This window comes from Nyctibius grandis, chromosome 4, assembly GCF_013368605.1.
Source record: "Nyctibius grandis isolate bNycGra1 chromosome 4, bNycGra1.pri, whole genome shotgun sequence".
NCBI lineage: Eukaryota > Metazoa > Chordata > Aves > Nyctibiiformes > Nyctibiidae > Nyctibius > Nyctibius grandis.
Genome location: NC_090661.1, coordinates 88,351,352 through 88,373,337, shown reverse-complemented (window position 1 = coordinate 88,373,337; position 21,986 = coordinate 88,351,352). Strand labels below are relative to the sequence as shown.

General features: G+C 35.0%; 1 protein-coding gene across 1 annotated transcript in view; it reads left to right on the top strand.

Annotated features, from left to right (window-relative positions):
• Positions 1–21,986, top strand: part of KNDC1 (kinase non-catalytic C-lobe domain containing 1) — a 67,528-nt gene that overhangs the window by 25,939 nt on the left and 19,603 nt on the right. The window contains exons 4-15 of the mRNA XM_068399366.1: positions 325–471; positions 2,585–2,702; positions 3,062–4,083; positions 12,268–12,382; positions 15,542–15,613; positions 15,716–15,777; positions 18,018–18,176; positions 18,537–18,614; positions 19,273–19,366; positions 19,545–19,707; positions 19,799–20,643; positions 20,747–20,891. Of these exons, the coding sequence (XP_068255467.1) occupies positions 325–471; positions 2,585–2,702; positions 3,062–4,083; positions 12,268–12,382; positions 15,542–15,613; positions 15,716–15,777; positions 18,018–18,176; positions 18,537–18,614; positions 19,273–19,366; positions 19,545–19,707; positions 19,799–20,643; positions 20,747–20,891 (3,020 nt within the window). The remainder of the gene's footprint in view (positions 1–324; positions 472–2,584; positions 2,703–3,061; positions 4,084–12,267; positions 12,383–15,541; positions 15,614–15,715; positions 15,778–18,017; positions 18,177–18,536; positions 18,615–19,272; positions 19,367–19,544; positions 19,708–19,798; positions 20,644–20,746; positions 20,892–21,986) is intronic.

Here is a 21,986-nt window from a genome sequence, read left to right as displayed (position 1 = left end):
GACACACACAGGGGGCTGAGTTTTATATTTAACTGTACCTGATGAACAATTGTAATGCTGATTATTGGTGAGGAAGAAAAAGGGTTCTACCTGGACCCCACAGGGTTATTTCTTTTTGTTTGCAACAAGCATATCCCCCAAAGCAGGACTGAAGCCCATTTTATTCCTCCTGTTTAAATTAAACCAACTTTTTAGTGAACTGTTACCTTGTAAGTTAAAAATGAAAACAATGTAAGCTGTATCCCTTGTGTTCTCAAAGATTTTTGGCAGGAGAGAGAGAATTGGTAGCATATTTAATACCTTTTTTTTTTAAACTTCATGCAGGCACACATCTATTCTTTGGGTGCAACGTTGAAAGCAGCAATAGAGTATATAGTAGAACCTGAGACAGAATCAGAATTTGGGCAAGATCTGAATACTCTGCTGGAACAAATGCAAGAAGAGAATCCTGAATATAGGCCAGATATTGAGGTAAAACAGCCCTACGTAATTTTCTGTTTAAAAAAGTGACAAAAATGTTTCTGTATGTGTGCTTATTAATAGAGAGATCGAGAGTAATATGCTCAATTTTGCAAGAAAGCTGAAGTTTTCCCAGACTTGGCAGTAGTTCTTTCTTCCTACTCTAATGGAGATACAACCTGAAAAGCAGATGTAAATATTTCACGGTGATTTGATTTTTAAGAAGATGGGTGAATACACTTTTGGATCTAAATTTTCTCATTAACTGTTTCTTCCCATTTAATATTTAGTTTACAGAGAGAGAGAGAGTTGTTAGAAGAGCACAGGTGTTTTGCTGTGAAATTTGTATGGTGCCTCGACTGATGCTTGTATTGCATTTAAGAAGGGGATGGAGGGAGCCATGGCCCCAGGAAACCTCCGTTCCTTGGCATGTTCAAAGCAGTGTTGTTCAAAGCATTGCTACTAACCAGTTTTTCTGTAAATGTATAAATGTTTAGTAGTATTTGATTAGATATCTTAATTGGCTTTGTATTTTATTCCATTTAGCCTCTTATTTTACCTTTAATTTTTAGAAAGAATTTGAAGATATATAGGATTTTTCAAGATGATCTTTTCAAAGAATTTAAGTTCTAAATGTTGGTTACCTAATACAGTGTTATTTGACATTGATATGTGAAAGTTTAGCTTTAATGAATTTTTTTTGCAGACTTTCAGACTGTAGCCAGAAAATAAGTTGTCCAAATGTGACTTCTCTTGGGTTCAGTTCTTCTACTTCAGAATAGTGCTATCCATTTTTCTGTTCTTTTTTTTTTTTTTTTTCTGAGCTGATAGTGTATATTCTAAATGGCATAGCACCTATAAACAATAGTTCGCAGAAAGAGTGCTGCAACAGAAGGATGGATAGATTCATTTTTATAAAGCAAATAATATTGGCTCCCTGGTTGAGGACTGCCCAGGCAGGAGACCATTCCTGACATAGAGCCTACTTGATCAACTCCTGCATTTCTATTTGTTTACTTTCAAGCATAGTCAGGAAAGGGATTGCTCATCTCCAGTTGGTCTGTAGTCCTTGAAAGCTATTGCTGACTACTTACATCAGCCCAAAAATAGAGTGGGTCAGGGCTGGTCTGGGGTAATATATGAAGGTTGCTTTGTGACTGTTTTCTTTTCCATTCCTTTTCCACTGGACCCTTTCTTGAGTGGAAAGGAGTGGAGGGAGCTGTATGGAGGGAAAACCCATAGACTTTTCTAGGCTTTTCACTAGACTCCAGCACAGCTGGATATGTGTCTCACTTTTTCCTGTCCTTCCTCAATCTGATATATGAACCAACAGAGCCATTTTCTTCCTTCCACTCAAAACAGCAGAAGTGCAGTTGAGCACGTTAATGGGGAGCAGCTCCTTAGAGCTGTATGAAATCTCATCAGTGTTTATCTAGGAACAGTTACTGAGGAAACAGTGGGACACATTTGGAGAGGCAGCTCTCTTCTACTTCCTGCCCATGGTGACAGTTTTTTAAATGTGTTAATGTCTGTAGTTAATTGTGTGTGAGACCAGTGCTAATGCCATCAAATGATGCTCAGGCTACAGATGAGAGATGTATAATACTGTTTCTTCTTATGATCTGATAATGATTGCTTTCTCTAATTGGGAATAGTGCTTTCTAGGTATTTGTATTTTGCAGTTTTTAAAAGATTCAGGATTTACTTTTAATGTAATTTTGGTAATAAAAACATTCATCATCCTGCCTATGTCACTCAATTCAAGGGGATCACTGGCTGTTTAAAAAAATCGTCTTCACTCTAGCTTTTTACATTTTCAGTATGTTATTCATGAAGGATAACATTTAAGATTATTAATTTTTATCAGTTTTTCTAAGTGTTCTAACTGTAGGCTAGAACTTGAACTATATTAAATAATTTCATGATAGCCCATGGTAAAAAAAAAAGAAATTAATTCATCCACGTAATAGAAACACACAGTATAATGAACAGTGCAACAAAGACCTCCAATGTAGCATATATTCAGATGTATAAATTCAGATGTACTGAGTTAACATAATTCACTTTAGTCAAAATTCACAAATTTTTCATTATTAAATTAGTATTTAACACTAATTTTCTCTAGAGCATTTTGTCATTATGTGAAGAAAAACTGAAGATTGCTTCATCAAGTAATATTTGTCGAAGCCTGTCTGCTGTTGGAAGAAGGGTTCTTTCAATTGAATCATTTGGTGCTTCTCAAGGTAACCTTAAAATGTATTTAGTCTAGAATTTTAGATTGCCTGACATATTTAATGATTTTTAAAATACTATGTTTGTGTACTTCCTGTTACAGGTTCCTTTCTAGATATCAAAAAGTCATTATTAAATATTTGTGGATTCGGGGTGGGGAGCAGGGGACATACAACTCTTAATGAACATCATTATTATATTTAAAGTGTTCTTTATGATTAAAAGTGACTTGTCCAGAAATAATTAGTTTGCATAACATACTGAAGATGTGTAACAGCAGTGGCAGAAAAAGCAATATAAAGATTTACTAGGAGAGATTAGAAGGTTTAAGTACACATTTAATATAAGCATCTGGTTTTTTTGTATCTAGATGTCTGTGATAACATGTGGAAGGGAAGAATGTGTCAGAGAAGTTCGGGAACTAAATTATATTCAAATGAGAAAAACAACATAGCAGGTGATTCGTCTGCAGTGGAAGATGTGACAGCTACCTGTCATAAGGACTCTTCTGTAGTTACTATGGTGACTGGCAGAGAAAGTGGTTTAAAGGAAATGCAAATTGATCTGGATAATGAGAAAACTCAACATTCTCAACTTGCAACTCAAGCTACAAAGAGCGAAGAAGAGGACAAGCGTGCAGTGCATACTGACAGTTTTGCTAGTGTTGCTTTGGATATAAAATCATGTGTTATTGACCTGGAGAGAGATGGCATTTTTAAGAAAGGTTCTTTGAGAAAAATTAAAACTTTTCCAAAGCTACCACTTGAACCTGCAGATGCATATAACTTTTTTACTTCTGTAACCAACAGTGGACCACTAGCTAGGACAAACCACTTGCTAGCACAAGAGTCACTACCTCTAGACAATAATAATGAGGTTGCTTTTTCAAAGGGAAATCTGAATTCATTTGCTATTAGTAGTCCACCAAAAATAGAACCAAAGAATCACCAGGTAAATGATCTTCATTTAGAAGCTCTGTGTGTATGCACACAGGTGTCTGGCATGAATCTGGAAGAACATATGTCATTTATTAATGATAAAAAGATAGGTTTTGCTTCATCTGATCACAAAGAAGACTGTCCTGATGCTACCTCTGAAATGCCAAATACAGCTGGTATGCTAAAAGGCCCAAATCAATCAATTGCTGGAGCAAAAATGCTAGACAATTACATGGCGTTGGAAGACTCCTCTGAAACTTTCCAAGGGTCAAACGAAAATTCTTTACCACATTTTAACAAGATGGCTTCAGTGTTAACGAAAAAACCCAGTGGGAACAGATATGGATCAAACCTAATTAGGTCTCCAGAATTAAGCAACGGTGCGATGAGCGCAAACAATAATGAAGATAATCTTTGTGGAGACAGAGGGTCAGAAATCAAAAGTAATGAGCAGGTAGTAAAAATAAAGTCTTCATTATACAGTTGCTGTAGTCACTTATGTGGTGATGAAATGAGTTAAATACTGTGTGATTGCTTCCCCCCTTGCCCCCTTTAGCATCCTGGTAAATCAAATTTTTTTAGTCTGCACACTTTAAGAGTTAATATTGGAAACATAGTGATCCTTTTTTCCTCTTTAAAAGTAAAGTGCTACAGTGAAATTTACGCTATTGCAAAATCAACTTTCATTTTAAATTTATTTTTTTTTTTACAACTGGAGTATTCTCGCTAGTGTGTTAGAGCAGCATACTTAATGGTTGACTACATTTGTAAGAGAACATTACCAAAGCATATGTAGATTTTTAACTCTACATTACTGCCAGTGCATAAAGTTCACTAATTTGCAGTGGGCTTCCCAGGTGCTTATGAAAATTGCAGAGTTCCTGACTGTAAACTTGACCTCATTGAAATCAATGGCAATATCCCGTCTGCTTTGGGAGATGAAAAAACTCCATTTTTTTTTAATCTACGTGTGCATTTAAGTTTTTGATAATTGTACATATGCTGTATCTGTTCTGTGTTCTTAAAGTACTGCCTCTGTGTGTGTTATGTATATCTCATGATAGAGTTCAAATATGTGCACAATACAATGGATATGTTGTCTCGAGCATTTCATCTTTATAAATAGCCAAATAAGAAGAGGGAGAGCTGATATTAGTCTACTAGAATTTGTTGGTAGTGTAGTATGGTCTCTTTTCTGCTCAAATTACATATTTTCAGGGTGGACAAGTTTGGTCTCTGACTAGATGGCTTTCTCTTATGCCACACTCAGATGTAAACAATCCATGTGACAGGAGAGCTGCTGGCTAAAAATGCGGGATGGCTGATGCTTCTCCAGCCTTGCTGTGACTTGATAAAAACAAGCAGCACAAACTTCACACATTTCATTTCCAGAAATTATGCTTAGGTGAAGATATTGGGTTTTTCCTTACTTGTCTACTGACAACTCAGCCTTGTTATGCTTGCCTAGTAGCCAGTCTTCCAGCCATCCCTTACAGTGGCATCTAGGGTTATTTTCAGTCTGCATCCATCCCTCTTTTCACCTTGCCCAAACACCTCCACTGGAGTAGTAACCTAGGACTGTCAAGTGTGTAAAGATCCTTTGGTTCATCATAGCTAAAAAAAATAATGCAATATTGAAGATTCTGTTCTAACTGGTTTTTTCCCTTTCCTGTCTCTTCTCCCCTCAGTAACATGCACTTATTAAATTCATAGTGCAGGAGGATAGTAAATATGGATAAGTACCACATGGCATGGTTTTGCTCTCTGAGGGAGTTTCTCATTGTATGCATATTGAGTCCTTTATTTAGTTTTTTAAATCCTGTAGGTCCATTCTCCAGGCTCTGGGAAAAGATCCATTTATTGTAGACACTTTTTTTTTTTTTTTTCCCCTCTCCTTCCTGCTCTGGACTATGCAACCTTACATATTCAGAAGAGAGTGCAAATACCAGATTTATAATCATTGCAAAGTCCTCTGCTTTTGCTATGTCATTTGTTACTCTGGATTTACATGAACCTGCTTTATTTGGTAGATGTGCTTGTATTTCTAACAAGGAGCGTAGCAATTTCAGTCATGGACTTCTTTTGAGAAAGCTTGTTAGTATACAGAAATCTAGATATGTCTTAGCATTCAAGCAACAGAAACAACTGACTTTCATCTTATGTGCAAATCTCTTTTTTCTGAATGGAGGTTTTATAAATTTTTTTTTTGGCTAGACTGTATAAACCTAGGAATTTGCGTGTTATTTGTCATGGAGAGGATGGCTAAGATGAGGCCATCAGACCATGATAAAACCACTACAGCTGGTTTGTTGTTTTTTTGTTTTGTGGGTTGTTTCTTTTTTTTGTTGGTTTTTATTTTTTCGTTCCAAGAAATAAAGGTACCACACTTAAGTCACTTGCCTTGAGGTGGAAGTGGGCTTACTTAAGCCTCTGTGTTAACTGGAGAGATGTGGTGAATCCATCACTTAAGAACATAAATTGAGTGTATTGATAGGAATTCTTCTTTAAGGAGGAAAAAAATCTGTTGAAATAAGACCTATATTCTGTCCTTACTGGCTTATCAGGACAACAGTTTAAGTCTGGGTACATGAAGATACTTTCAAGAAAATAATCTTCCTCAGAATTATAGTTTCCCAAAATTCTTGCATGGTTTAAAAGCTGTAACAAAAGTCCTATTTGCTTTTCCTGCAACAGCGCTTGAGATTGGCACACAGAAAAGTAAACCAAAATATGTTTTTGGGTTATTCTACCATTCTTCTGAAACCCTCTTTTTCTTCAAATACTTCATCATCAATTTAAATAAAGTGTTCTTTCAGCCTGAACAGAATTTCATTCTTCCAAATAAGTAGGCTCGTAGTAGAAGTGAGGTTATCCTGCTTGCGCTGAATTCACAGGACAATCAGTGAATTAGGAAAGGTAACTGTTATTCAGTTACCCTAATAAGCAGTGTTGTAATAGATATGATCTGAAATGAAGACAGCAGGGTGGTTGTTGTCTATGAAACCAGAGTTTTATAGCTGTGTTTTCAGTAGAAGAAGGGTTTGATAGACTCATGCTCTGTTTTCTTTTTTTAATAATCAATTCCAGTAAATGTTCAGGTTCTGCCACACAAAAATATTATGCTTTTTAGAACTTATTAAAATCTTAAGTTGTTCTAAAAAAAAAAAAAAAAAAAACAAAAAACCACAACAACAAAAAAACACCAAAAAAAACCAAAAAAACCAACCAAACAAAAAACCCCACCAACTCTGATTATTTAACTGCTGTAGGGAGAAAAAGCATTTAAATACATCAACATCTGTGAGCAACACCTAGGTTTCTGAAATGGCTGAATGTTCCCAGAAATGCTGAGCTTCCAGCCTGGTAATCTTTGTTTGTTTGTTTTCTGAAGGAGGGTCATTCATTTTCAGTAGTCATTGAACTGTATGGCAGACTCTATTATAAGTCTTCTTAGAGAAGGGGGTGAGGTTTTTTTTTTCAATCTTTTCAGCTTCTTTTTGCTCTTCTGGAAAACAGGTTTTATTCCTCAGCCTTCTGAAACATAGCTGTTTCTGCCTCTGTCTTACCTCCTGACAACTGCAAAAATGAAGCCATACTGTGCTATCACTTATTTGAAAAAATTACAACTAATGTCTCTGTACACTTTCAAGTTCCCTTTCATTTTTCTGTGCCAGAATTTTACCAAATACCTAAAAATGTTTGGGTTTTTTTTTTTAAGAACCTAAAACTTGAGTCTGAGATTTTCTTCGTTTACTGCAAATGCATAAAAAGTGTGAAGCCCCAACTAATGTGATATCTGTCTTCTGGGCTAAATGGAAAACACCTCAGATTTACAGCACTGCTCTTTCACTAGTTTTCTATAACAGATAAGCATGATTGCAGCAAATAGAGCTTTTAGAATAGTATCTCTAGCATCTCTTCAAACATTTCTTGTTCTTTAGAGAAAGTGCAATACCAGACCCATCTGGTTGAAGATCAACCTTGTCTACTCTGGAGAACAGACAGTTTTTCTTACCTGTCAATAATACTTCTCCAGTGGACAATATTTTTCTAATACTCCCGCACTGCTTCTTAATGTTGTGTGCTTTACTGCTAGTAAGCATTACTAAAAATACTTGCTTGCTTTTGTCTGGCTACTGCAATGTATCTTGTGAGGGTTTTCCTAATAATTTTTATAGTTTTGCATGCCATAAATAAATATTTTTCACTTCAAGTTTGAGTGGGGATCTTTTATTTCTCTAACCAATTTCATTCCAATCAGGTGTGTCTCATCTCTAATGCTTTTAAATGTTTCTCTGCGATTCAAATACTATGGCCTTTACATGGGAAGGGTTAACGGGAACCTGGCATATACACATTTGTTTTCTGTTGGTCATTCATACCCAGTCAAGCATGAGAGAAGGGAAAAGCCATGTAGCTAGAGAATGACACTTGAACACTGGGAAAATAACATTTGAAGGAAAGAAGAGTTGTCTATTCCCAGAATAGTGCTTATTAAGAAAAAGAATAATTTAAATGTTACTTGCTTTGGCTGTTTAAAATATGCTGGCATTATGTTCATAAAATATAGTATGTTGGCATAGTCTGAATGCTTTGAAAAGTTTGGTTTTACAATTCTGGTACCAACAATGAAATAGAAGATCTGATCTGTTAAATGATCTTTGCAACACTGAAAAAAACACATCACTTTTTCAACAAGTGAGGTATAAAATGCAATCTTTTTGGCATAAAACAAAATGTCACCAGTATGTAGCTGTAGGCAATAATCAATCATGTGGCTTTTTCATATTTTCTGTCAAAATTTCTGTGCTGTGAAAAACGTTTTCTTATTTTAAACTGGGTTATATAATTTCTGTTATGGAAAGGTCCCTTTTAGAACATGAGGAAAAAAATTCAGGAAGAGGCACTGGATTATAATTTTGTTTGCTCATTGGTGCAGTTTCACTGGTGATAATATATGAATAAATATTTTATATCAGTATTAAAATAATGTTAATGCTTTAATTGAAGTGGACTTGAGGCCTTATGGATGCTGAACGGTTGTTGAGCTTGCTTTGCTAAAATGTCTGAGTAGATGCTTAAGAAACAATGCATGCTACAGGCAGTTTTACTAAAAATTTTAATCATGTTTTCCAGCACTTCAGCTTTTCTTTTCTTGGTGGTTGAGTGGGGTTTTTTTGAAGTTGTAGGAAATAGTAATAGCCATGAATCAGAGACTTGCATGTTAAAAAACAAAACAAAACAACTAAACCTGAGACAGATGCCTAAGTAAGGGAGTTTGACACTTAAATGTTTACCAAAACATAAACAAGTTCAGTGGAATTTGAATGTGCCGTTGTGTTAAATAACTTTGAGGTATATAACGTTAAATACCTTTGAGGTATATAACGTTAAATACCTTAAAGGTAAGGTATGAGGTGCATTGCATGAAATACCTTTATTTAAGCTTTGAGGCTTAAATAATAATTGCCTCGTAACCTCAGGTTGAGAAGTGTATTATTTTTCCTTGGGAAACTATTTTAACCAGACTGCATGTGTGTTTCATCACAGATGTGAATGTGTGATGAAACATGTCTTATCATGTACCTTGACTATATTGGATAACTTTTACAAGGTGTTAGAAGGGCAAGTCCCCAGCAGGTCTGAACCCTCAGTCTTCAGATGAATTCTTCCAGAATTCTTTCTTTCTGGTATAGGAAGGTGAGCATTTGGAATAATTAGGACACTAGAATAATGACCTTCTTAGGTATTCTTTTCAGGAATAAAAATAATCTTTTTATATGGTCAAGGTGGGGAGAGACTTGAATTATAGTAAGAGACAGTAGCAATGCAGTTAGTTATTAGTATCACAGGAGAACAACTAGCATATGAATACTAGCTAGCAATATTAATATTTGAAGTTTAGTCTTTCTTTGGGATGCTTGCCAGAGAGAAACAATGAGAGTATACATTTAAATAAAGTTCACCAATCTGTAACCAGACTGCATCTTTTTTTTTTTCCTGACTCGGGTTAATTTGACCATCCTGTGGATGGCAGTGATTCTTACTTCTGCTAAGATTTGCTTTTCCTACATCTGTTTTTCTTCTGAAATAGAATTACACTTTCTGGTGCCTTTTCATCTTCTATTTTGTTATCTGTCATTGACACTTTCTTATCATAAACTTTTGCTGCTGCTCTCAGGGTTTATTCCTACTTTCCTGCTGTGCTTAAATCTCTTTCTGTCATTTCTTTCTTCCTCTAGAGAGCTTGGATATCCCAGAAGTGATGAGAAATACCTTTCAGCTTTCTGCTGTACAACTAACTTCAGTCTCCAGTTTAGTGAGAGATTCTTCCTCCCCTTGCTAGCCATTCATCACCACCTCCTGAAGTGAGAGGTGAATTGTATATGCGATAGAGGAAGTCCATCTTTCTCTACTGCAGATTTTAGAGCCTCTAGGAACATAAACTTCAAAAGGAGGGATTCTCTTACAGGGAAACGTGGCAGTGGTGTGTACATATTACAAAAATATTCCCAAATCCCAAAACCTTCTTAATGTTCTAGTCAATCTGTGGAATTTCTCTTCTGATTTCTTTCGACTTGTGTCAGCTGTGCAGGGTGAATTTGAAGATTTGGCTGCTTCTTTAATTGTGAAGTGTCTGTGAGCAAAGACATTTGAGGCATGTGAGAACCAGGATGCTATGGAGGGAGGAGCACAGCACTGATCAGGGATAGTAATCAATCAACAGTATGAAGCTCTATTTTGAATGTTCTCTAAACTAATTCATTATTTTGACTATCTGACCTTTTCCATCCTGCTGTGTAGCTCATGGGTTTTTATCAGACAATTCAAGAGTTTACTTTTCTAGATATAATGAAGGAACACATTATTGAAAGAATTTTGCACTCCAGGATATAGCAAAATTTGAGAGTTAAGATTAACCTTATTACCTGGCTTCAGATCTGTCTATGCTGAAGTTACTGATTTTTGCGATGTGCCGTAATGGAGGATAGGAGAATAAAAGCACCAAATTTGGTTTTATGTGTGTTGGAAGTAGGCAGAATATAAAACATTCTAAGTAAATCAAAAGGTGTGTTTGCTGGCACATCTTGTTGAAAATTTATAATTCATCTGGTTCACCTTCAAGGAATATTTAAACAGTATGAGCCCAAAGTATTATGTTCCTTGAGAAGGTCTTCTGGTAAAAATTAAATTTTCAACAAAGTTTCAGCTACAGAAATTAATGTGGTTCTTTTTCTCCTCCCCGTAGATCACAGGGAAGCTATTTCTGTTTGTTGATCTTGATGAAAGTTAATGCAGTAATCTGTTTGTTACATATTTTACGATAAAATCCAAATAGCGCCTCACTAAAGGGTGTTTCATAGCCAGAATCATGAAAAGTTGACTGCAATAAATGACAGCGCAGAGACTGATTTGTCAAACGTAATGATGTACTACCATTGTGTGTGATAGAGACCCTAATACTATTCAGATTTTACAAACATTGATTGGGATATAAAGGTGTTCATAAAAACAACGGAACAGTTCAGAGGTTTTAATTTTTGTTTCTGTCTCCTGTGCTCCAGTTTTGTTTTGGTTTTTTTTGCCAGAGTTAATCCTGAATTGCTTCTGGTAGTTCTTTTCCCCAACATGACCTAAAGTTGCCGTTTACAGATAGTTTACTATCTTAGGGCTGCATATGCAACAGAAAATGTGCTGTGCTTTTTTTTAGAATAGTTGAATGGGTCTGCTGTAACCCAGAGGTTTCTGCCTACAGTGAGTTTTTTATTATTCCTTTGGTAGATGAATGGAGATAGTAAAGTCCAGCTGATGTCGAGAGCCACTAGTAGTGATAATCTCTATTAGCACAGCTTGAATGGGAAGGTACCTGTGCAGTACTATCAGTGTCAAGTTCCTATATTCACCCGCAAAAAAAAAAATCGCAGAATGTAAAACATGGATTCTCTGAAGAACAGTAAGTTTCCAGGGAGCAGTATCTTTGTCACATTAAGGTATTATGCCAGGTATCCAAAGCTAAATTGATAGCCAGAAAAACAAGTGCTGTTACTACAAATTGAGCAGCCAGTGATTAAAAACTGAACAATGTGCTTGGACTTCAAATAAACTTGTCATTAATTCTGTCAATATTGTTAACGTCTTTCACAGAAGAACAAGAGATGTTGATGAAATCTTTAAGGTAAGACTTGTAATGCAACTGTCAGGGTAAATCAGGATTTGAATGTGGGAATTTTTTTGTTGGTGGTTATCATTTGGATTTTTATGTTTTTAAGTCTAGGTGATGTCCCTATAATTATGTGTAATCTTTGACATTCTAAAAGCATCTTTCCTTAGTATGATAAGAAAAGCTTCCAAACAGCTCACTTTTCCTGAAACACTTCTATTCTTGCTGAAATCTCACTTGAATTACACTTTTGTTACGCAATTAAGAAACTACTGGTTCATCTGTACAGCTAACTGTGCAATGCTTTTCCAGTAAGAAGTGTTATTAGTTCATTACTGGCAAGTGCAATAAATACCTTTTCTTAATGCTTTTTAGGTGAATGTGTTGTATATTAGGATTTGCTCTTTCATTGCACCAGTAAATATTTTTGGTTTGTGATAATTTTTAATAACTTTATGCATCCTCACTCTTTTTCAGTGGATCTCTCTAAAACTCCTGTTGTCCTGGTATGGTAAACCTCTGAAAGACCATGAACTCTGGGCGTTATGTCACGAGTGTTTATGTACTCTGCAGACTTGCAAAGATTATCCAGGTATAGCTTAATTATCCTAAAATATTTGCTTAGTTACGTTCACTTTATTAATGTTTTCTTTATTCTGTTGATGCAAAATATCTCAACTTTCATTTTGCATGCAGAAAAAATAACAGGTGATATTTATAACTTCACTCTCAAATTGTGACTTAGAATTTTTACTCAATTTGGAGTCTTCTTCCATATATAGAAGATTGTCGTCTTTTCTCTTTATTCTGAGTTTTGGTGGCTTTTGCAGAGGAAACAAACCTTTATGACTTTAAGCAGTGAAACAAATTTTGTGTTTAGACATTTTGGGGATGGAGAAACTGTACTGTGACTTTTAAGAAAAGCACTTGGGACTTGTATCTTGAAAGCAGGAGGAAATAAGTTTTATATATATGTAAACATACTATTTCCTCTCTTGCCTGGATTTCTTTGTGACAAATGATTCCTGATGTATTTTTGACAATAGAGGGCTTTGTCAGTTTGACATTCTAAAACCCTTTGTCAGGGTCTTGTCATGACATTACTCCTTCCACATTCCCTATGCGTCAGTGTATAGAAGAATTACCAGAATTCAACTTCTGAGAGAGATACAGGGAACTGTCCTTTGACAGAATTGGAATATGTTGTATGTGACTTGGGAGAAGATCATCCTGAATTTCCATAGGCATTCTGAATGTTGGTTTAGCTTATAGTAATAATAAATCTTCAGCAGTTCTGATAAACAGAGCAGAGGTTCCCACCACCACCTCCCTGCCTTTTCTTTTTCTTGATTTAAAAAGCCTGCTTTTGAGAGTTTGGATAGGGATGAGTTTGAAGTCTGTAACGGAATATAAACAATTGGCTAGTAAGGTGCAGAAAGCTTACTGCATCTCTTTGCTTTTCAGCTTCAGCTATTTTATCTTTTATGATGTAAAACTGTTAAAAAGGAAAATGGCCATAAATGGAGATTTCTGAGCACTTTAAGCAATGCCACCCTTAAAACTAAGTATTTGATATGCCTTACAACAGAAAGATTATTTCAGCCTCATAACATGTTCCTAATGTTTGTGAAGGTTTCAAATAACTGCACGTAATGGCTCAGATTCTAATTTAATATGCCTAGCCAGCCTCTGTTACTGTACTTACATGCATAAGTCAGAATGCATAAGTCTTCAAAATACTAAAGACTGAGTTGTGATCTGAATCTTATGTAGTCTGTAGAAGTGAGCATAATGATATAAACCACTAAATGGAAGGCATCTTACTTAAAATTCCATATTTGACAAATAAAGCTACCTTGAAGTTTAATATTGTTTTCAGATTTAGAATATTTCTGCCAGAGGATTCTCTGCCTGTTCTGAGAGTAATTGTGCATTGTGGAATGACTTACAGTGGTGTTACTACTTCAGTGCCCACACACACAAACATAAAGTTCTCTCGGCATTCCTTTTGAATAATATTAACGTATCAAAAGTGAAGCTGATATCATATAAAGTGTTTGTTAAAATATCCTTTGCCTTAGCACTAATACAGTAAGATTGGTAGCTGGTGAGTCATAGTTAAATATAGGAAATGTGGAACAAGCTGGATTATTTACTATTTATTCACTTAGACAGCCTTTTCCTCCAGATCCTTCCTTGATTACACTTTTTTCATTATCCTAAGCAGGAATTATCTGGGTAAGAAAACATACCCCAAATCTAGCCTCTTCCTGTATTTTTTAATTCAATCCTGCTACAAAAGTTGTTTGTACCCTCCATTGAGGCTTTACTTATTTCATCTCCTCTTATCAGAGGATGTTGCTTACATGTTTTTCACGGGCACTTTGGAGAAGCCAGATGAGAATTCTCGTGTTGTACTGAACACCTCGAGATCTTGTTTTCGTGAACTGTGTTGCAGATTCAGGGCCAGAGGCGTTAACTCTTGAGAAGCAAAGAGAGTGAGCATGAGGAGTTCTCAGGGGAGCTGCCTCTGCAGAAATAACTAATAAAGGTTCCTGTTCAGGAAAGCTTTGCTTTTCAAGACAGACAGTTCAGGTCCAACTTAAATATTATTGAAGGTAGTAGGCAAGCCTTTATTTACATTAAGCATAATGAACAATTTAATGGCTTTAAATGTGTTTTGTACAGGTAACTACAAAAGCAAAAGGATTATTTCCCTTTTTTCTTACTTTATTTTTCTCTCTTAGATCTCTTCAATTTATTATTTAATAATAAATTAATATTTGTTTTACTCTTAAACCTCTAATATTTTATTTAATAATTAATAAGTTTAATGTTTTAACCTCATCTAATTTAATGTTAGAATCTATTTTCCTGTTTTTATTACGAAACCTGCATATTTGATGGTAGTCTGCAAAGGCAGGACTACATTGCTAGCCAATTGGCTTAATATATTGAAACATGTTAAACTACAGTGTGCTTTGAAGATATCAAACAGATAGACAGTCTTACCACAAGTTTTTCATCATTGAATTTATATAACATGATCTCATGACCTTAATGTTAAGTTCCTGAAGACCTCAGATCATTTAAAAGAGTTTTAGAAGTCAGTTATTTCTTTCCTAACTATGGAAAATTTCAAGGCCTTATCTTGCAAATACCAATCTATGTAATACTGCCTCAGTGGAAGAGTGTGTGTGATTATAACTATTTGTGCAAAACTGGACTCCATATCCTGTCCCACCTAGATGAGTTCTGGATCTAGCCACATATGTCTCAGCTGTCTCCAGAGAATGACCCTGTATTTTGATGGGGTTGGAGGAGGGAAGAGAGGAGGGATTAAACCCTTAGGATAAATTGAACATCTTTTATTGGTACCTTGTGAGAAGACTAGAGTACATCTAGCTGTCGTATTTCTTTTTTTCTTTTGTTCCGTTCTTGGCCTTCCTTTTCAATGCTGGATAGAAAGAGAATAAACTTCCAGTATTCTAAGCCCTTTTATTTAATGTAATCCCATTTTGTTTTACTTTCTTGTCTTTGTTCTGCAAGAATTGCTTTGGATGATTATGCATCTACTGTCTCTTTATTGGATGGTGCCTGTTCTAGCATTAGTGTTATTTAAAGCATCATTTATTGTAGGGTAATTGCTGACATTGCAAATTATTTTTTAAATTGTTTATTTTTATTAGTATCAAATAGTTACAAGTACAGATATTTATTATGCCTTGCCCTTTTGTGGCTTGTTTTGCAGTGGTCTTATGTTTGGACACTGTGCTGATTGGCTGCTATGGAAATATCCTCTTTGCTGCTCCAAAAGCTGAAGGTAAATTAATACATTGCATGCTCTGCTTTTATTTCTTTTGTGGGGGAGTGGATAAGAAAGCAACTATCTTACCTTTTGTTTCTGGTTTCTTTTCTCATTTAGAATCTTGTGATATATTTTATTTAGCTCCTGAAATTGAAGAGGAGGATGTAGTTGCTGAGAAGGTAATGTGGTAGGTTGTGTAGGTTGCTATGCATTTTATCAAACTACAGTTGTATCCCGTTGCTGCTTGAAGAAGAAAGCTAAACTCTTCTAAGATTCTGATAATATTTCTTATTTCTCCCAATATTTCTTGGTTATCTGTGGGGTTTTATATATTGATCTCCCATAAAATAAGTTGCTTCTAAAAAATAATTTTGCCTTCCAAAATTGTTGGAGTAACTGCCAAAAATCTGTTATTCAATAGTTTTCCGTAACGCTTAATTATTTTCAGTTTGTTAGCAGTAAGACAGACTTTGAAGTCATATTTTCACATTCTGGAGGTCATGCTAAGATCAGTATGTTAGATTGTCTAGGCTAAAGCCCGAACAACAATCTCAGCTGGAAGACTGGATAAAAATATCACTATCAGCATATTTTTACTATGGGAACACTATGAATTATGTCTCTTACCAATACAGTTTTCCTAGAGCTTTTTGCTATAGGTATAAGCCATAAGGAGCTCTCAGACCAAAGATAATAAAAATGTTAATAAATAGCAGGTCAGTATTTGTCTTCACTGCAACTGCATCTGAATTGCAAACTGTACCACAGTGATCTTGAGTTAGGAAAACAGAATTTACAGTACCTTTCTATTATGTAACAACAAAAGAGGTTAGCTAATATGTACCTTGTACTCCATTAGTCCTTTAAAATTAGACATAATAGTCATGAATCAGAAAAAAAAAAGCCTTCATTAAAAATCTAAAGACAGAGTTTGACTTTCTGTAAAGTCTGTGACTAGAAAATGTTTATATAACTTTAAAGAAAAGTTTCTCTTTCTTCTTAAGCTGCTTTGATCCAACGTGCAGGTTTTTCAGAGGCTTCAGAAGCTTAAACTAACCCTGAAATATAATACAGCAGCTTCACCAGACAGTAGAAATTAATAATCTTAAAGTCTTTATGCTTCATTCTTATTCTTTAGAAAATCTGAAGTAATCTTTTCTCCTTGTTTTTCTACAACATTATATATAGAATAAGCTGACCTTTTTTTTTTGCCTTTTCCTGATATTTGTGTAACTTTTTGGTTGTTATGAACATTTAGTTAAAATTATGGTATGGGAATCAAGACTGTGTAGTGCCAGTCACTATACTACCTCAGTAAAAGGAAGTTTTTTGAAGGATATGCTGGATTGGATGGCAATTTTTTCCCAAATAAATAAATTTAGGTTAAAATTATGATCCCATTGACCTCTTGGAATTCTGAGCCTAAGGGAAAGAAAATTTGTTTTGGTGGAGCTGCTTTCTCCTATTTCAGATATTTTTGTACCTATTAATAGCTTTTGTTGAACAGTTCAAATGGTTCACAGGTAATTTTCTTTATAGTGAACTTCCTTGTTACGTTGTATTCATTGCTGTTGACTTTGCTCAAAAGAGTGCTAGAAAACATTGTTTTATAGGACCACATTATTTAGTACTGTGCTTAGGTTTCTGTCCCTTGGGCCTTTTTAATATCTTTCAGAGGCAAAGTGAACAAGCATGATGCTTTTACTTTGTCAAAATTGCATTTGTAGTACATGCTAACATATGTAAACTAAGCATTAAGTAGACTAAACCTGGCTCTGCCTGAAAATTGTAATTCTTCAATTAAAACAAGAAAGCTTGTGATGATCAAGTACTTTTCAAGATCCCTCATCATGGCAACTTCAATTGGCCTAGCTGCAGGTAGCAAAATAATTGCTAAAATAAATATACAGTACATCGTTCTTCTTCTAGATGTAATCTTCTCTGTAAAATATGACTTCTACTGGCTAGCTTGTAATTATTGTGTGCCATTTACTTGCTGAATTATCATGACCTTTTTTTAAGTAAATTGTGGCTGGCCAGGTTTTATGGTAGAACTCTAAGGCTTGCAGCAATCTAAGCTTTTACATGACAGGAATTCTTTAAAATAGGTCTAAAAACACTTTTTTCCTGAATAATTTTCATAGGCAAAGGATAAGTCAAATTATGCCTGTTGCTTCAACAGTAGAAAATTAGCTGCAATTATTGACCCTGCATGCATAACAGCTAGTTTTTGAAATGAGCTGGGATTTTCATGAGCATCTTCAAAAGCCAAATATGATCTGTACTTTGGAAGCTCTAGTCATTACTTTTTTTGTGGTGAATGAGGGGAATTTTGGGGTAATTTGCTGGAATTAGTTTTGAAGTGGAAGCTTTTTTTGGTCTGTTTACATCTTTCCTGTCTCTTACGTTATACCAATAGGTCTGCATTTATGGTGTTGCTGCAGTTCTGTGGATGGCTGCAAAATACAGTGTTCCACCAAGTCACAAACTAGCATTGCCAAAAAAATTTAAAAAACTTCTTCTGGATATGGCAAGGAAAAACCCTGAAGAAAGACCTTCTCTAGCTGATGCAATTAAGGTTGCTAGATTTAAGCAATTCTATGTGAAATTTATTTGTGTATAAAGTCTCATTTTAGTGATTTGAATATCAAAATATTAATTTATTTTGGTAATAGACTTATATCTAATTAAATGATAACCAGTCACTTTGGGGTTTGTTTCTAAAGTTACCTCCCTAGGGACACAGAGGGATGTCTTTTTAATTTATATTGAAATTGTCAATAAGGTACTTGGAATAAGTTGATAAGACTTTCTAAACTTAGATTACTTCTAACTGACAGTTTATCTTGACTTTGTCCTTGTCCAAGAATACCTAACTTGATTGAAAACTTATTTACTGACTGAAAATTATGATTTTTTTTTTTTTTTTTTTTTTTAGACATGCAATCGTTATTTACTTGAGCAAGGTATAAACAGCAAAAATATTTTGGCATTGTTGAGTAAAACGGTCTTTAAGGTAAGAGTGCCACCTTTTTTAATTCTCTATGGTTTTTCATTTAATTCTGTAAATTGTATTCCAGGAAGATTTTTGTCCTCTGGCAGGTATAGTTAGACTTTTTTTCTTTTTCTAGTTTTCCAGTAGTTTTTAAGTATTGCTTTTCTCTAGTTCTTGCTGTTGGAGTGATCACTCACCAGATTTTGGTGTCCTGACTCTGCAATCTGCATGGATGAGAGCTCAGAAATAAGAAGTACCAGTGACTTAATTTCATAATCTCTCTTTCATTTACCACGCCTCTTATCAGAACGGAAGACATTAATATGTAATTGTTGTGTTCTGTTATGTTTCAGATGTGTGTATAATGCACACAGTGTTCAGTCAATCTGTGGAATTAACTTTATTCAAAACTTTGGTTACCTGAACGTTCTGATTTGAAACAGAGAGGGTTATCAAGATTTCCAAACAGTTCTACTATTCCTTAGAGTTTTGTGTGTCATTTGTTTTAATTCTCCACCTTGGTATGACTAGGTTGTTGCTTTGCAGATTACAGAAATTGAAAATCTTGAGATTCTAGGTTTGTATGGGGGTTGGGTTTTTTTTGAAGTAATGTGCTGAGCAGAATTTTAAAAAAGGAGATGCTAATAAATTTGGTTTGGACTTCAATTTTTATTTTTAGGCTGTTGAGGAAGAAGTAATCTATTCTGAAGATCATATTGCTTTTGAATTTAAAAATGAAAGACATGAAATGGACCCTTCAGAGTCAAGTCTAGGTAAGCAGCCAGACTCTTTGACATGTTTACTTTGTTTCAGTGTCCTCTGGATCAGTTCTTCATGTAAGATTTTCTCAGTCAGGTACACAATTTTTTTTTCTATCTAAATTGATTGTTATTTATCTTGCATTTATATTTTACATATTGTTCATCTTTCTAACTGTGTTTCTATTTTTAGGATTTGTACCTACTACCAGCGAAAGTAAACTTGTAGCAGTTAAAGGACCGGTACCATGCCAGATTTCTCTAAATTGTGAAAAAGCTACATTACCTGTTGCATTCACCTCTCCTGCAACTCACTTTAAGCCTATTATTCTGCAACAAAATGCAAATATAACAAAGTTAGTATATCCTAAAGTAGAATAAGTTAAACTTGAGCTTTCATTGTTAAATCTACTGGAATTGTCCTCAAAAATTTTTCTTCCTTTTCAGAGAGATTCACACACCAGTTTCTGAGCAATTCAAGAAAGAGACAAGAAAAGAAGAACACGTGGACCACAACAAATCAGGATATATAGAAGACTCTAAGAGCTATGCTACTGAGGACACAGATGTTGTTGAAACTGCAGCTGAAACACCTGAGTGTGATTTACAAGTTCCAGGCTACTCATCCCGGATATCTTCAGAAGAACAGAAGTCAGGCAATGCATTTACTTCAATAGTTACATCACCACCACCATCCAATTCCTCACATATTCTACAGGAGAAGAGCATTTTAGCTGAAGTTCCTTCCAGCTCCTTAGCTTGTCCTGCATCTCCCAGTTTTCTTCATATAAATAACATCATTCTCAAACAGGACTCAGGGAAAAGAGTTTTGACATTTGTACCAGTACATTTAGCTGTATCGGAGCAAATACCAAATAAACCTCTTCGTTCAAGAATTGCTTATGATTGCTATCATAGTTTGCCAGTGCTACTTTCAAGTACTATGGCAGGTTATAAAATGAGTGTGCAAACAGAAAATGATGCCTCCCTTTGCAAAGTGCAAAACCGTGAGACTACAAATAAACAGAACAAGTTTGATAAAAATAACACAGTTATTCAAACCAACTGCCAAGAAATTGAGTGTGCTACTAGTGTAGACAATATTTTCACTGAACAAGGACACACACTGTCTACCTCAGTGAATCAAGACAATTCTCATTTCTTTGATGTTGAAGTCCTGCCCCAGCAGAACAGAACAAGTGACACTTTACTACAGGAAGTGGTTCATCTTATACAAGAGGAGTTTGCATTTGACGGCTATCTAGAGAATGGAGTTGAAGTTTTTGGTATGGGTATGTACATGTTCTTGTGTATATTATTATCATTGACGTGTAAGAATATTGTTATTAATGTCTTTTTTCTCTTTTTTTTGTTTGTTTCTTTTTTTTAAACAAGGTAACTTCATTTTAAACTTAAAGGAAATTAACTTTGGTGTGTTCTCTGATACAATTTGTGAGAAGTTTTGTGACCTCTACTGGGATGAAAAATTACTGAAGAGTCTCTATCAGGTAGTAAATGGAGAAAGACCCTCACATTTACGGTAGGTGTTTTTCAACTTTTTCCTTCTTACAGTTCAATTTAATGCTTTTCTCACTACTTCTCAGAAGCAGGAAAGGCTATGCTGCTTCTCTTCAGGTATCCTTACTTGTTTCCTGCCAACTGTTAGTTTCCCAGTCTATTAGCTACTTCATGGCTTTCCCCATAGCAAATAGTGCTTAATGGCTTAGCAGAAAATATTTTCTATTAAGGTGTCTGTAACTCCATCTTAGGATAGCTGAATAATGGAAACCTCATTCTGATCAATATTGTTTTCAATTGTTGATGGAGAGCTCTTGTTAGAAAGAGGCTGTTTAATCAGAAGTGAAATAAATTGTTCTTACTGTTCAGTTTGCTTATTCTGCTTGAGTTTAGTTCTTTATACATCCGTTTGTTCTATTCACACCAAGAACAAGGAAATTAATTTAGGTTTGCTAGAAATGTTTTACTTAACTGGTTTAGTTTGACTCAGTGTTCCTGCTGGCAGTCTTTTGTAAGTAGCCTGTTAAGTGAGAAAACACCAGCGTAATTAATTTCTCATTTTTACTATTTCATCTTCAATGACATATCTGCCTGAAAAATAAAAAAAAAACATTCTTGTTTTATTGCAGCCTCCAAATGTAGCATACTTGTAAAAGCTTCTTACTGAAAGCTATTGTAAACAGTAATCAATTTATACATGGAAGTTATGTATGGGGTTTTTGTCTATCATGGTCTGGAACTACAAATTGCAAGTTTTGACAAAGAAGCTTGGTAGATATGGTCTAGAAAAACTTCAGTGTTAGAAGATGTATAATCCCTACAGCAAGTTTCAGAGAGAAGAGACCTCCAGATATCAGACCCTGACATGCTGGCCTGTTTCCCATTTGGCTTGGGATTTTTAAGGAGCCATTGAAAATTGGTTGGAGGTTAGGATCTTAATTCCCCAGAGTTGACTGTTATGGTAGGAGAAACTTGAGCTATTGCAGCTGAATTACTGACATATATGAAGATGTCATCCTCTATATGAACTTTTGTTACAAAGTAAAGTTTTTGAAAGCGGGAGTGAAAAGGAAATCATCATTTATTATCCAGTATAAAAATACAAGTCTAACTTTCA